The sequence below is a fragment of the Pan paniscus genome, chromosome 1 (genome assembly GCF_029289425.2).
Source record: "Pan paniscus chromosome 1, NHGRI_mPanPan1-v2.0_pri, whole genome shotgun sequence".
Taxonomy (NCBI): domain Eukaryota; kingdom Metazoa; phylum Chordata; class Mammalia; order Primates; family Hominidae; genus Pan; species Pan paniscus.
In genome coordinates, this window is record NC_073249.2 from 8,985,445 (window position 1) to 9,002,814 (window position 17,370).

The 17,370-nt window shown below is 40.3% G+C and overlaps 1 protein-coding gene and 1 pseudogene across 7 annotated transcripts in view; both read right to left on the reverse strand.

Annotated features, from left to right (window-relative positions):
- Window positions 1-17,370, reverse strand: part of FMN2 (formin 2) — a 391,989-nt gene that overhangs the window by 298,897 nt on the left and 75,722 nt on the right. For all 7 annotated transcript variants that reach the window (XR_010109223.1, XM_063594698.1, XM_055098129.2 and 4 more), the window contains exon 3: window positions 4,325-4,472. Coding sequence is in view for 6 of the 7 variants with exons in the window: in XM_063594698.1 (XP_063450768.1) it covers window positions 4,325-4,472 (148 nt within the window). In the remaining variant the exon portion in view is untranslated. The remainder of the gene's footprint in view (window positions 1-4,324; window positions 4,473-17,370) is intronic.
- On the reverse strand, window positions 11,105-16,121 carry LOC117977575 (alcohol dehydrogenase class-3-like; annotated as a pseudogene).

The following is a 17,370-nucleotide window of genomic DNA, read 5'->3' on the forward strand; positions in this document are numbered from 1 at the left end:
ATATATTTTCTTCTAGGATTTTCTGTGCCTTGATTGCCTTTCTAAAAAGTCAGTTCTCTGTTTCCTCTCAGCCATTCACATTTTCAAAGAAAGGGAAGGGATTTAATTTTCCACAGAGGAAACGACAATGATCAAGTCCCTATTCACATCTACACACCTTGCTCCTGCTCCAGGTTCTCCATGAATTTGAAAACTCAAGTTAATTATTTGATGTTGTTCAAATCTATTGAATGACCTTTGAAACTTGGTATTGAGCCCCTAAATTGGTCCAAGAACTGTTTTAGCCCATACAAAACTCTCCCTCAAATCTTGCATTAATGTGCTAAGTAGATGTTTATTTAGATCTTTTCCAGCAAAAGAATTTCATCATTCACTCAAATATTTAAGTACATACTATGTGCCAGAAAGTCTTGAAATTCTGAAAGCTGATGGGGAAGACATGTATATGTATAAACAGAAAAATTCAATACGTAAAGCATTCAGATGACAGAGAGATGAATAGGATGTCATGGGACTCCAGAAAAGGGTCCATGAGTGGGAAACAGCCATGGATGGGTGGGAGACTGCTGTGTATAGCCAAGGGAAACTGAGGGAGAAGATAAAGAGAAAATGATAAATAGAAAGGGTTTCTTTGTATCAGTGTTTTTGCCACCAACTGGTTTGGGTTCTTTATTTGTTTAATGCCACCAACATGGGAAGCACATTACTTCCTTTTTTCCCAGCCAGTCTTATCCTTCAGGGGTGTTCTGCAGACTTCAAAAGGTCAATGTTAACACTTTAGGCCCATCTGTGGAGACAATGCCAACTGCAGAGGGAGCCAGGATGAGAACAAAGGACTGCCAGGAACCTGCAACTCACTGGTGAGAAGAGGCACCAAGACCTCACCATGGCCTCAGCCCTTCCAATTCATACAAAGAAGGGGCGGTTCCTTCACCAATCCATAAAGGAGGAAAACACCATCTTTCACAGAACAGATCATGAAAAAGTTAAAGTTAGATGCCCCCTATGCAGTTAAAGTGAGATACATGAAAAAGGCAGAAGACAGAGTACCACAAATCTGAACTAGCTGGACATGTGAATTGGGTAACCAATTTTAAGAGCTGGAAAAAAGGCCCAGCGCAGTGGCTCACGCCTGTAATCCCAGCACTTTGGGAGGCCAAGGGGGGTGGATCACCTGAGGTCAGGAGTTCAAGACTAGCTGGGCCAACATGGTGAAACCCCGTCTCTACAAAAATACAAAAATTAGCTGGGCATGATGGTGGGTGCCTGTAATCCCATCCCTTTGGGAGGCTGAGGTGGGAAAATCACTTGAACCCGGGAGACGGTGGTTGCAGTGAGCAGAGATCATGCCATTGCACTCCAGCCTGGGCGACAGAGTGAGACTCCAAAAACAAACAAACAACAACAAAAAATGAGCTGAAAAAAACAACGAACGAAGCACGCAGGAAAAAAAAAAAAGTCCTCAATTTTCTAAGCTAGACCTGCAAGTCTTTCTTCTTCAGAAAATGTCACTGAACTCTTTCACTTTGAATTAAAATAGAAAGGGGTCACCCGGGCACAGTGGCTCATGCCTGTAATCCCAGCACTTTGGGAGGCAGAGGCGGGCAGATCACTTGAGGTCAGGAATTCGAGAGCAGCTTAGCTAACATGGTGAAACCCTGTCTCTACTAAAAATACAAAAATTAGCTTGGCTTGGTGGTGGGTGCATGTAATCCCAGCTACTCCGGAGGCTGAGGCAGGAGAATCACTTGAACTCAGGAGGCGGAGGTTGCAGTGAGCCGAGATTGCGCCATTACACTGTAGCCTGGGTGACAGAGTAAGAATCCATAAAAAAAAAAAAAAAGAAAGAAAGGGGTCACGTGTTATATACAGTGGATTTAACCAAGATGTCACTACAGAAGAATGTGCACCTATCAGTTAACTACAAATAGATCATTACTATTAATAATTATATTATCAAACTTTGTGATTGATGTAAAACATGAGACTGTAGGCAAAGGTTACCTATGATACTGACATTCCCACTCTTACAACTGACTGATTAGAAGAGAGTGTGGTATGGTTCTGGGAACGAGGCTGTCTCATGGAAGTGTCTCTCCAAATTTACGTCAGGGAGTCACAACAGAAGAAGTTTAGAAAGACCCATTAGATCACTCTGATGAAAAAATGCTATATGACTGCTGGGGTTTATAGATCAACAAGAGAAAAATAAGTCACTAAGTTAAATTACTTCTTACCTCCATCATCCTCTTCAAGAATGCATTTATAAAAAGGAGACAAGTTATTTCATTAAAAATCACTTGCTCTAGCATTTTGCAAGCTACATCAAATCATGAAGCAAAAACCAGGTGACAAACTTCCTGGTATCAATTCCAACTATCATCTTTTACCAAACTAAAATTCAGGTTATCACATTCAATTAACTTCGAGTCAAGTGCTCCACCAGTATATACACCAGCAACATAAAATGTTTCATAATGTTTTATAAAGTTCCCTAAAATTTAAGAATATCATATAAATGTTTCAGTTAGAAAAGTTGAGAATGATACAGTAGGGAACAGAAAACATGAAAATATCACCCAATCAATGATGCAAAACACGGGATAAAAGGGCTCTCCATGCAACTGATTAATTCAACTACATCTACCCCTAAGTATTTTGTATCAATAAATGTTATCATAAATAGAGTAGTGTAGAAAATGGGATCAATACTTTTAATTGTGTGTTTTCCTTTGAAAACTAAAAGTCCTTTTACTTGCTTGATTTTCAGGTGCTGTCATGTTAGAGGTCTCTGATCTCTGAAGATCTTTGCTTAAAGGAAGTCTGCCTTGACCTTTGAGAAACTGTTCTCTCTAAGTGTTACGATAAACTCAGTAACCTGGAACAACACTTCCTACACCCTCTCTCTCATTTGTTGTTCATTTCAGGGAGTACAGCCCACCTAGTGAATATCAAGCAGTGTTTCAAAAGCACTGGACATCTCAAAAGGGAGATTCAAGGTCAAGCGTGGGCCCTCATTTCAGTGCATCAGTGGAAAGAAAAAAGGCGCAAATACATTCCTCCAGAGACTGGGATGAAAATGGGAGGCAAGTGCAGAACTTTGCGGGGGGGACTGGAATAAAACCTTTTACATTGTTGGTCATTGTCGGTTGAAAGGGACCTCATGAGTAAGGCAATGACATGAAACAATGATAATAATTGTAATAAATAATATTAAATACACGGAGCTAGGTACTGCATTCTACATTCTAATGCTTCATATAAATGCCTATAATTCTCATAACAGCCCTACACAGTACATGCTATGCTCATCACCATTTTACAGATGAGAAAACTGAATACAGTTGTTAGGAAATTTGCCTAAGATTACAAAGCTAATAAGTTGGCAGAGCCCAAGCTCCATGCTTTTAAGTTATGCTCTTCTACTATGCATCCAAAATAACTTTCTAATGACTGTCTTCCTCTCTATGAGCCAATGAGAAAAAAAAATCAAAATTCTTAACTCTAATATCTATGTTACCATTTAGGAAAATCTGGTGGAGGAGAAATCTATGAATAGCAATGATGCTCTTCTACTTACTCCTCACTCATGCTTCAGAAATCAATATTTATGCCTGGTCAGTCCACCAGGAGGAAGCTGGGAATTTATTACAACAAAATGAAGAAAAGCCCAGGTGCGGTGGCTCATGCCTGTAATTCCAGCACTTTAGGAGACCGAGGTAGGAGAACTGCTCGAGCCCAGGAGTCTGGATCAGCCTAGGCAACAGAGTGAGACTCTGGCTCTACAAAAAAATTAGCTGGACGTGGTGGTGTATGGCTGGGGTCCCAGCTACTTGGTAGGCTCAGTTGGGAGAATTGCTTAAGCCAGGGAAGCTGAGACTGCAGCGAGTCATGCTCCACTGCACTCTAGCCTGGGTGACAGAGAAAGACCTTGTCCAAAAAAAAAAAAAAAGAAGAAGAAGAAGGGGGAAAAAAAGGAGAAAACAACCATATTCCATAAAGCATTGTTACACAAATATGGTTCTCATGTCTGTATGACAAATATAAAGTGTTTTCTTAAAACCAGGCTTGGGGTCATCATCCTGCTGAACTCCTCCAAATAAACCTGAGGCTGATCTCACGCTACCTTCCCAGCCAATAACACAAAATAAGACAACAAAAGGAACAAAGAGAGAAAAGACCCCAAAGTAAAAACTTTTTGAAGATTATATCTGAATGCCATGCAATTAAAAATAAAAGATTACTTAAAACTAAGATTTAATAAAACTTATCTCTCTCTATCTTGCCTCTTCCAGTTATCTCTGAAGACAAAGGAAACGGTTACCTGTTTCAGCATCCTCGAGCCTGTGTTCCTCATCGGGAGGTTTGGATGGTGGCCCCATGGTTGGAACTCGCCTAGGAAACTGCCCTTCTGAATAGTCCAACGAGTGTGTGGGTTGACTAACTGCAGCCCAGGTATAAAGTTGATCTTGCTATATTTAAAAATAAAAAATGTTGAAATGCTATTAATTCAGTTACCAAAAAAAAGCCATGACTAATACATTGCAAAATCATTTCTATGTAAATTACTTATATATGCATACATATATGAAACATTAAAACAGCATTTTTATACTATTCAGTGTAGATTCCTATGATACACATTTTTTTTCATGCAGTCATTTTATCTTTATAACCACATTTGCCTCAACTTCATTTCTATAGTAAAACCTACGCCTCTTTCTTTGGAGGGAGAGATGCTATGTAGCCCGGCAGGGAATTATAAAATCAGACAGTCCAGACAGTCAATCAGAGAATTCCCTGAACTAGCATCTTTAATTCATCTGAATATGATATCCCTTTTAAAATTGTTTATATACTTGTGGGAATGTCAAAGGACAGGCTGTACTTGGGCACCACAGGACAATAATAGCTCCCGTGCCTTCAACCACAAAAGGCCCAGGAAACCGACTTATCTGGGGTCCAGGTTGGAAACTGGGAGAGAAACCATGAAACAGTGAATGAACCTGCTAAGAAAAAAAAAAAAAGAATTGAATAGGGATCTTCTGGCCAAGAAAGACCTCGCCAGCTACAGACCAACAGAATCTGGACAGAATGAGAAAGCAGCTAGTACTATACCTAGGGCCAGGAGACAAACTACAAATCTCACAGGGAAGCCTGCTCCATGGCCTATAAACACCTCGGAAAACTGCTCATTAGGATTTCAGAATAACAATGTGTTCAACCATTTTAGGATGCATATGCTCAATATATGCATGCCCTATATTTGTGACATTTTTCTTAACTGGTTGTATTTCCCTAATACCTTTGATCCACATCAAGTAAAGCAAAGAGAAGAACAGTATGGTGGAAGTGAAAAACAAAAAAACACTGTAATCACTGGGTCGAGACTACAAAGTAAATGAGTTATTGGATGGATGTTGCTATTTCTGTATTTAACAAATTAAGAAATTCATAAAATAATCTCCAGCATGAACAGGAAGATACAATGTATAGACCAGTTAGTTTAAGCTTTACATTTAGGGACAGTCATTGGCCCTAACTGAGAATTCAGATTCCTGGGGTCAGCCTCAGCATTGGATCAGAAAGGACCACATTTCAGACCTGGCTAAGCATTTGAGCTACTCATGTATCTTCCAGCTATCCTATCTTGACCAACACCAGAAACTGTGCTATTTAGCATACTGAATATCAGAAATAATTTTTCATTGGTGAAATTAGTGGCTTTAATTAACATAATGAATGTTAGATAATGAGCTATCATTGGAGAACCTGAAGGAATTCAATGTAAGTAGATTGAGTACAACATCAGAGAACATCCCCACACTTAAAAAGGATAAAACTCAGGCAAGGGATGATGTCAAGGTGTGACAGCCTGAGAGTGCTGCCTCCCATGTCTAGTTTAGGAGGATGTCTCTTTGCCTGTTGCCAAAAGTCGGTCACAGAATCCTATTCCTTGGTGTTTGTATCACATGGACCTTTCACAAGGTGAGGTCAAGCACCTACCAGAGTGGCAAGCTGGCCACGCTCTGACTCTCAAGTCAGCTTGGATAGGCTCTTGTGCAAACTAATGTTGTATGTTTAATAAATGTTTACATGTCGGGCAAAACTTCATTTGAGATTTGCTTTCATTAAAACCCAGTAAATTCTTACCCCATATACAAAAATTCAAAATGGAACAAAGACTGAAACATAAGACCTAAAACTACAAAACTCTTAGATGAAAACATACAGGAAAAACTTGGTAACATTGTTTTTGGCAATGAGTTCTTGAATATGACAACAAAAGCACAAGGAACACAATTTTTTTTAAAAATCAATGAACTGAACTATATCATAATTTAAAACTTCCGTGCATCAAAGGACACAATCAGAGTGAAAAGGCAACCTACAAAATGGGAGGAAGTATTTGCAAATCAACCCTGATAAGGATTTAACATCCTGAATATAGAAAGAACTCCTAACAAGTCAACAACAAAAAGCAAATAACCTGATTTTAAAATGGGCAAAGGACTTGAATAGACATTGTTTCAAAGAAGATACACAAAATAGTCAACAAGCACATGAAAAGATGCTCAATATCACTAATCATTATGGAAACGCAAATCAAAACCACAATGAAATCACCTCACACCCAAGAGAATGGCTATTTAAAAAACAAACAAACAACAACAACAACAAAATAAAGCACCAGCCTGGGCAACATGGCAAAACCTCATCTCTACAAAAATATAAAAATTAGCCAGGTATAGTGGCACACACCTGTAGTCCTAGCTACTTGGGAGGCTAACATGGGAGGATCACTTGAGCCCCGGAAGTCAAGGCTGCAGTGAGCCATGATCATGCCACTACACTCCAGCTCAGCAAAAGAGCAAGGCCCTATCCAAAACAACCAACAACAACAACAACAAGATAGAACATAAGTGCTGGCAAGGATTGGAGAAATTGAAAGCATTGTGTACTATTAGTGATACTGTAAAATGATACTGTTGCTATGAAAAATATATGGCAGTTCCTCAAAAAATTAAAAATAGAATTACTATATGATCCAGCAATTACACTTCGGGATATATATGCCACAGAATTAAAAACAGGATCTCAAAGAAACATCTGTACACCTATGTTCATAACAGCATGTTCACAACAGCCGAAAGGTGGAAGCAACCCAAGTGACCATCCATGAATGAACAGATAAACAAAATGCGATATATATACAAACTGGGAAATTATTTAGCCTTTAAATAGAAGGAAACTCTGATACATGCTACCGCATGGATGAACCTGGAGGACATTTGGCTAAATGAAATAAGCCTGCTACAAACAGACGAATACCGTATGATTCTACCCATATGAAGTACATAGCATTGTCAAATTCATATTGTCAGAAAGTCAAATGGTGGTTGCCGGGGTTGGGGAGATGGGGGATAGGAAGTTGTTGCAATGTAATGGGTACAGACTTTCAGTTTTGCAAGAAGAAAAATTCTGGAGGTTGATTGCACAACAATGTGAATATACATAACAACACTGAATTGGACACTTAGAATGGTTAAGGTGGTAAATTAATGTTCTGTGTATTTTGCAACAGTTAAACATTTTTTAATAATTTTTTAAAAAACAGTAAATGCAAGGCTGTTGGGGATAACTCAGATGCACTTATTCAAGAGCAGCACATGATAAAATTGACAAGTCAGTTCTTAAGAGGTAACATGGATACTGTGATGGCTTAAGAAAACAACTGAACTGTAGCCAGGCATGTGGCTCCCGCCTATAATCCCAGCACTTTGGGAGGCGGAGTCAGGTAAATTGCTTGAGCCCAGGAGCTCAAGACCAGCCTGGGCAACACAGTGAGACCCCACCTCTACAGAATATTTTAAAATTTTTTAAAAATTAGCCAGGGATGGTGGCACACACTTTTATTCCTAGCTACTCAGGAGGCTGAAGTGAAAGGATCACTTGAGCCTGGGAGTTTGAGGCTGTAATGAATGATGACTATGCTTCTGCACGCTAGCCTGGACAACAGAGCAAGACCTTGTCTCAAAAAAACAGAAAGAAAAGAAGTTTCTGAAATGTAATGCCCTCTCCACTCTATCCTTCACCGCCCTCCAGTTAGTGGTAATGATACCTATTTTAGCTACAGTTAGCTACAGTTCTTCTACACAGCCCCAGAAAACAGCCTATCTTAAATCTTTGCAGCCATTGCCCTCCTAATATTTAACAGAGCAGCAGAACCAAATTGGCCACAACAGCATGCTTCTAAGCCTGAGCTTCGGTTCCTCATGTGTAAAATATGCTATCTATAGCATGCTTAGAAAAATGCTTGGCCTACCAGCTCCTCTGGGAGTTGGTGGAGAGAAGCAGGGCTGGAGTGACTGAGAGGCTCCAGACCTGGCATCATGATCAACCACAAAAAGACTTTTGCCTAGAGAGCCATCATCCTACTAACAGCCTCAGACATAGTTTATTCCATATAAAAGAGGTAGCACCAACAACCAAGGGGATAAACTATCTCACCGAGTTTCATCATTCACCAAAATACAAAGCATGCTAAAAGCACTCTATAAAACCTCATATAAACAAACAAAAGTATCTGGTCAGTCCCCCTGTCTTTGAACCACACCTCAGAACTGTAATGTATTACTGGGCTGTAACAGTAATCTCAAAGCCTCCCATTCATCACGTAGCTCCACTAGCAGAAAATAAGCAAAACAGATTTCTTCCACGGTTCCTCCGTGTCTGCAGAATCAAATCCCAACTCTTCAACTTAAATATCATTTCAACGTTCCTGTATCCCCACCATCTTCCTTCCCAGATTCATTTCTTGTTTCCTAAACCAAGCTTCATGCCACTAGAATGCCCTCTCCAGCTCTACCCACTCAAGGAGTCTAATCAATCATTAAAAAATCTAGTTGAAGTCCCATTTCACCTGAATCAGACCCACCTCTGCGGAAAGGCCACTCCTGAATCAGACAGCTAACTCAGCACACCTGTCACCCCACATTTCAACACTTAATGGTGTACTATCCAAAACAGTGGCTTGTCCCCTAGTCCTGAGTGTATATCATGTTTCCTCAAATTGACTGCAAATGACTTCAGGATGAGAAGGGTGGACACAGGTCTTGTAACTCTCCCCTAGCCCTGGACAGTGCTATGATGACTACATAAAAGCCACTTGAGGCCGGGCGTGGTGGCTCACACCTGTAATCCCAGCACTTTGGGAGGCCAAGCCGGGCAGATCACCTGAGATCAGGAGTTCGAGACCAGCCTGGCCAACACGTTGAAACCCCTTTTCTACTAAAAATACAAAAATTAGCTGAGCGTGGTGGCAGGCGCCTGTAGTCCCAGCTACTCGGAAAGCTGAGGCGGGAGAATTGTTTGAACCTGGGAGGCAGAGGTTGCAGTGAGCCAAGATCAGGCCACTGTGCTCCAGCCTGGACGACAGAGCAAGACTCCATCTAAAAAAAAAACAAAAAACAAAAAACAAAAAAAAGGCCACTGGCTGCCTACTGAATTAACACATTTATCAAGTAAAAATAAATAAAAGAGATGGCTGGTCAATATAGGCAGAGGCTGTAGCTGCTAATCTCATTTTCTTCATTTGTTTACCAAGGAACCAAAAGGAAACTTTGTGGGTATCATATGGAAAAATGAAGGTATCAGGTTATCTGATATGTCTAAACCTATTGGTAATTAACTATTTAAAGAAAAAACACGGAATAGATAAAATTCCTAAGATATATTCATTGCTCCCCCCTAAGCAAACCTCATCACCTTTTGGAGCCTCAATATTCTCATCAGTAAATCAGGAAAAATGTGTCCCTTGTCTTTTTGGGGGAGCTTCCATGAGGGAAGAGTAAATGATATGTGAAAAGAATTATGAAAATTACATGGTGATATTCAAATGTAATATGCCATGAATACTATTTGTTTTGACTTTTAAAAATCTATGTTTGATTACAATAGTCACACTTTTTTTCTTTAAAAAAATCCTTTTCAGAGGAATTGAAAATCATTATCTCACCTACACATCATCTCTACTTAACCAGCACTAAATCTTTCTCTGCTCTTTGCATGACTATAAGTAGTTGAGCAAACTGAGCTTTCTTGGCATTTGTGCTGTTTGTCAGCCAGTTTTGCATTCAATTAACAATTGCCCTGTGATATTTCCTCAACCATCCATAAATGTCTTTTTCTGTGTGTGTGTGTGTGTATGTGTATGTGTAACATTTCACAAATGTGTTATTTTCCCGAATAGGGTATATGAGTTTCTAGCTACCAGTTACCAAATCCTATATTCCCTTGTTTTCTCAGGAATGTCAAGTATAAATAATCAACATACTGTGAGTATTAAGGACAAGGTCAGGATGGATAAGAATTGTTTAACAGAGCAAATCACAGTTTTATTTTTGGGTTAAGGCAGGGATGCATTTTCATGACCCCACTCCACATCCTTAAATTCTTAAGATCTGTTTTGGCTTTTGCGGAATGACATTGTATCTTCCTATTAAAGAAAACAAATACAAGCTTTCTACCATAGGCATATGAGAAACTTTAAAAACACAACCTAAAAGTGGCGTAAAGTAGGCTACAGGCCTGCTAGCTTAAGAAAGAGAAAAGTTACTTTTAGCAGCTATTTCTCCATCTTTTCACTAGGTTATAAATAACAACACCTAAAATAACTCAGAGCTATAATCCACAAATAATTTATCATAGTGTGTCCACCAGAAAATAACAATGCTCGAAGGTAGGCATTCTAAGAGTGCTTCACTGAGATTTTTACAGGTAAGATGAGGGTTTGGTTCCCACCTTAAAATATTTCAGATCAACATTTTTTCTGGTTCTTCCATATGCAAGAAAATTTCATTGTCCAATAGTCTGTATTTTTTTGTAGAAATTACTTTTATTATGTTAAAATATTCCTTAATGAGCTAGCAATTATTTATGTGGAGGAGAGTCCAGTCCATGACTGAATTATCCTTGCCTTGATTACAGAGATTCATGAATGACGCACATCACACCATTCTCTGGAGTAGCTGCTGAAGGTCTAGGAGACGCTTCTCCCTGCCTGTTAGGCTGCTCCCATCACATCACGACAGGATGGACGCTGTTTTTCTCTTTTGAATTAAATCTTGACAACAGTTCGAATGCTCTTTCCAGAATGCAACAGTTCAAAGGCTTTGTTAATTTCATCAAAAGACAGATTGTGAGTCACAAATTCATCAACTTTTATCTTTTTAGACACATATTCAGATACCAACTTTGGGACACTTTCTACACTCTTTCACCCTCCAAAGGCAGTGCCTTTCCATGTGCGACCTGTTACCAGCTGGAATGGACGAGTGGCAACTTCTTGACCTGAAGCAGCTACTCCAACCACCACACTGATGCCCCAGCCCTGCTGACATGCCTCAAGTGCTGCTCTCACGACCTTGACATTCCTAATACATTCAAAGGAGTAGTCCACTCCTCCATCAGTCAGCTCAATGAGCACTTCCTGGATGGGTTTACTAAAATCCTGACGGTTCATACATTCAGTGGCTCCAAACTCTTTAGCCCTTGGAAATTTATCTTGATGGATGTCCACACCAATGATCCGGGATGCACCAGCCACTTTACCGCCCACGATAACTGTCAATCCAACTCCTCCCAGGCCAAAGACGGCCCAAACAGAGCCAGGCCCCACCTTGACACTGTTCACAGCAGCACCATAACCAGCTGAAATGCCACAACCTAGAAGGCAGACTTTATCCAAAGGTGCTAAAGAATCTATTTTAGCAACAGAGATATCAGCCACAACTGTGCATTCAGAAAATGTGCTGGTTCCCATGTAATGTAAAATTGTCTTTCCTTTGCAAGTAAATCTGCTGGTACCATCTGGCACTAATCCTTTCCCTTGAGTGACTCTTATATTCTGGCAAAGGTTAGTTTTAGGATTTAGACAAAATTTGCATTCTCCACACTGTGGGATGTAAAATGGGATGACAGTTATCACCCGCCTTCAGCTTAGCAACTCCCTCACCAACACTTCCCACAATTCCAGCACCTTCATGTCCCAAGATCACTGGAAAACAACCCTCAGGATCAGCTCTGCTCAGGGTATAGGCATTGGTGTGGCAAACTGCAGTGGCAATGATCTTGATTCAAACTTCACGAGCCTTTGGGGGTGCCACCTCTATCTCCTCTATGGAGAGAGGCTTTCCAGCCTCCCAGGCAACTGCAGCCTTGCACTTGATAACCTGGTTCACCATGTCCACGGGTTCTGGTCGGCGCCAGGGATGGACTGTATATTAATGCAGAACCTAGATTATTACTGTCTGAGAGGAACTGTTGCTATTCTCATTCCATGATTGGCTTATCTGTGAGTAGAGACAGGATGTCCATCTGTGTGGGAATTAATCTGAGTTTAAGTTCCTCTCTTAATAAGAAACTATCAGCACTGCCCCAGCTCAATTGTCTATCAAGGCCAGCAGACCCATATTAAAGTAGCAAAATATGGTAACTATATCCCAGATATTCCATAAAGTACTATCTCCCACCTGATACCACAGTTTGCATGAAGGGGAAAAAAATATTAAAAATAAAAATTGCCTCGAAGTACGCAGCTCACTGATTTCTTTATAACCACTCTAAAATCTGTCCTGGTCAGGTGTGCTGGTGGCTCACACCTATAATTCCAGCACTTCAGAAGGCCGAGGCAGGAGTATTACTTGAGCCCAGGAGTTGGAGACCACCCAGGACGAGATAGCAAGACTATCTCTACAGAAAAAAAAATGTTACATAAAAAAATTAGCCAAGTGTGGTGGCACACTCCTGTGGTCCCAGCTACTTGAGGCTGAGGCGGAAGGAATGCATGAGCCCGGGGGGAGGTCGAGGCTGCAGTGAGCTGTGATTGCACCACTGCACTCCAGCCTGGGCGACACAGTGAAACCGTCTCAAAAACAAAACAAAACAATATCAAATCAAATCAAATCAAATCTATCCCTAGATTAGGTAGATAAATCTATCTCAGGCCAGCAGAGGGCTCTACACCTTGTCCTACTGACCTCAAAAAGAATTGCCTCAACTGAATTGGGCTTGGGTGTGATATCTGAGACAAGACTGCCAAGTCTACAGAAGACTACTGAAAATGCCCATCCCATTACACAATATCTTGTGTAGGAGGGCTCTGAAGACACATTTATTCCTGATCTTATAATTTCACAGCTCTGTCTAAAGAACTAAATAGTTGGATGGTATTTTGAGTTTGTGTTTGTTTGAGATGGAGATGGAGTCTCCACGTCCCGGGTTCAAGCGATTCTCCTGCCTCAGCCTCCAGATTAGCTGGGACTACAGGCATGTGCCACCACACCCAGCTAATTTTTGTATTTTTAGTAAAGACGGGGTTTCACCATATCGGCTAGGATGATCTCGATCTCTTGACCTCATGATCCACCTGCCTGGCCCTCTCAAAGTGTTGGGATTACAGGCATGAGCCACCACACCTGGCCATTTGTGTTTTCTTTTTTTTAATCTCAGGGACAATATAAATTGTGTTGATCAGATGTGCTTTTCATTTTGGTTATTAAAAAAAAAAAGTGAAATTCACATATGGCCCACCTGCCACATGTTTGGAGATTCTGGAATATGTGTTTTTGATTAGTCTCATTCCTGGTTCCACTTCAGTATTGTTTTTTTTTTCTTTAATCTTTTCACTACAATAGCACCTTTTTATTTTCTTACTATATCTTTTTTTCCTAATCATTGTAAATACTTTTTGGACTAGGTAGCAATAAACACATTATTACTATTGGGGAAATAACAAAAAGGCCGTATTTATTTAATTACCTAAAGAGACAGGGTCTCGTTCTGTGGCCCAGGCTGAAGTGCAGTAGTGTGATGACAGGTCACTGTAGCCTTCGATTCCTGAGTTCAAGCCATCCTCCCACCTCAGCCTCCCAAGTGGCCAGGACCACAGGTGAGTACCATGATGCCTAGCTTTTTTGTTTTTGTTTTTTGTACAGATGGAGTCTTGCTATGTTGCCCAGGCTGGTCTCAAACTCTTGAGCTCAAACTCTTGATCCTCCACCTCAGCCTCCCAAAATGTTGGTATTCCAGGCGTGAGCCACTGTGCCCAGCTGAGATGTCCATTTATTTTAACTCATTTGAACCATTTATAAGATGACTGACTGGCTGGATAAAAGGTAGATCTACTGACAGTAGCCTGAAATTGAACTCACAATATCTGGGTTTGCGTTAATCATTTAATTATTAAAAAATAATAGCACAACCCTATAGAATTGTTTTGAGGGGGGAAGATAAGAAAAACAATAACTAATTGGTATCATAATACAACAGCATCCACTGTGTATATTTTCTAAATTTTCTTTTCTTTTGAGACAGAGTCTCACTCTGTCACCCAGGCTAGAGTGCAGTGGCGCAATCTTGGCTCATTCAAAGGATTCTTCTGCCTCAGCTTCCTCGGTAGCTGGGATTACAGGAGTGTGCCACCATGTCTGGCCAATTATTTTATTTATAGTAGAGACAGGGTTTCACCATGTTGTCCAGGCTGGTCTCGAACTCCTGACCTCAAGCGATCCACTCGCCTTGGCCTCCCAAAGTGCTGGGATTACAGGTGTTAGCCACCGTGCCCAGCCTATTTTCTAAATTTTCTTTGAATGTTTTATGTAGCTGTAATCATAGTGCACATGGTTTTATAAATAATACAGATTTTTTAAATAATTGCATGATCTTCACACTTATAATTTCTATTTCTGCCACAATCTTCACACAGCACTATAACATAGCCATTAAAACAGCTCTACATGGAACACATAAATGTGATTGCCCAAAGCATCTATGGTTGGCTTTTAAATAAAAGGGCTTATTTAAAAATGGAAATGTATATAAAAATGACAAATGTAAAAGAATAATAAGATAACATCAAAAGATTAAACCCCAGGATGAACTGAGATCTCTGACATGTTTACAAATAGGCCAGGCACTATGGCTCCCACCTATAATCCAAGCACTTAGGGAGGACAAAGTGGGAAATTCACTTGAGCCCAGGAGTTTGAGGCTGCAGTGAGCTGTGATCACACCACTGTACTTCAGCCTGGGTGTCAGAGCAAAATTCTGTCCCCCCCACCCAAAATAAAATAAAAATGACAAAGGAGTGTTTTCTTAGCTGTGCTTAAAAGAAGCACTAACATTACTACCAGTGAGATACAAATTGGCACAAATTTTCTACAGAAAAATTTAATATCAAAATAATTTAAAAACCTATCCCTTTTGGTTTTTTTGTTTTTTGTTGTTGTTGTTGTTTGAGATGGAGTCCTGCTCTGCCACCCAGGCTCAAGTGCAATGGCACAATCTTGGCTCCCTGCAACCTCTGCCTCCCAAGTTGGATTGATTCTCCTGCCTCAGCCTCCCAAGTAGCTGGGATTACAGGCATGCACCACCATACCCAGCTAATTTTTGTATTTTTGGTAGAGATTGGGTTTCATCATGTTGGCCAGGCTGGTCTTGAACTCCTGACCTCAGGTTATCCGCCTGCCTCGGCCTCCCAAAGTTCTGGGATTACAGGCGTGAGCCACTGAGCCCAGTCAACCCATCTGTTTTGAACCACCAATTCCACTCATAGAAGTCTTCTCTAAGGGGAGAATATATCAGTGATATGCAAAAATATTTATGTACTAGAATATATTTATTCCAATGTTACTTGCATTTTTACAAAAGAAAAAAAGTAGAGTTTCCAAAAATAGCAGTAAGAATAAAAAATTTAATTTGTACATATAGTGGGACAATCAAGAGCTATTAAAATCACATCTCATTGAATGCCATGTAAAATATGTTTATGGTATGTTGCCAAGTAAAAGTATTTGGCTGTAAATTGTATATTGTAAATATAATACACGAGGCCGGGTGCAGTGGCTCACATCTGTAATCCCAGCACTTGGAGAGGCTGAGGCAGGTGGATCGCCTGAGGTCAGAAGTTGAAGACCAGCCTGGCCAACGTGGTGAAACCCCATCTCTACTATAAATACAAAAATTAGCTGGGCATGGTGGCTGGTGACTGCTATCTCACTTACTCGGGAGGTTCAAGCAGGAGAATCACTTGAACCCGGGAGGCAGAGTTTGCAGTGAGCCAAGATCGTGCCATTGCACTCCAGCCTGGGCAACAAGAGCGAAACTCTGTCTCAAAAAAAAATTAATAATAATAATACATGAGCTAATGGCTACATAACGTATAATTATATAATGAGGTAATGTTTATTTATATATATATTTTATATTTATATACATATATATAAAAAACATGGAACACATAAATGTGAGTTTATATATATCTTGAAGGGAAGAGGAAAGGGAATATTAAATTAAGAAAAACTTAGCAAGCCAGGATTCAAGGGAGAACACAGACCTAGTGAGCGGAGGTTGGCTCATGGGGGATCCTTTTGCCCCCACCCCTCAACACCCTACAGGATTCCTGTGAGAGTTTGTGGACACATTATCTGGGGAAAGGGACTGGAGGACCCTGACCTCTAAGAGAGACTGGCCCTACCAACACCTCTCACTTGGGGTTAGAATCTAAAATTCCATCACACTAGTAACAAAGATTAACCAGAAGAAGGCAGGTCGAACATTTTCAGGGCTAAAATTCAACTTCAAAGCATCTAAATCTTTGAACATACCTCAAGGTGATCTTGGAATATTAGTGCCCCAGGTCCCCGGCAAAAGCAAACATAAATCCTATCTGGGAAAAGATGAGATCAAACTAAGCATTTGCACAGCATAAAATTAAAAAAAAAAAGAAAAATGGAGACATAAATAAAAAATAAACAAAAATCAATAGGAAAACAGACAACAGCAAAAGACACACAGGGATCCTAGATTGTTATCAGACTCACATTTTAAAATAGCTATGTTAAATCTCTCCAAGAAGATAAAAGACAAAATAGACAACTTCAGCAAAGAGTGGTGGCTCATGCCAGTCATGCCAACACTTTTGGGAGGTCGAGTTGGGAGGATTGCTTGAGTCCAGCAGTTTGAGACCAGCCTAGATAACACAGAGAGACCCCGTCCCTACAAAAAATTTTAAAAACTAGGCAGGTGTGGTGTCCATACCTGTAGTCCCAGCTACTTGGGAGGTTGAGGCTAGAGGATCACTTGAGCCCAGGAGGTCGAGGCTGCAGTGAGCTATGATCGCACCACAGCACTTCAGCCTGGGAAACAACATGAGACCCTGATTTAAATTTTTAAACAGAAAGAAAAAATGCCAACAGATAACTAGAAATAATTTTAAAAACTGAGCAATTCTAGAACTGACAAATAGCCAAATTAAAACCTCAACAGATCTACTTAATGGTAGATTAGAAGCAGCTGAATAAAAAATTA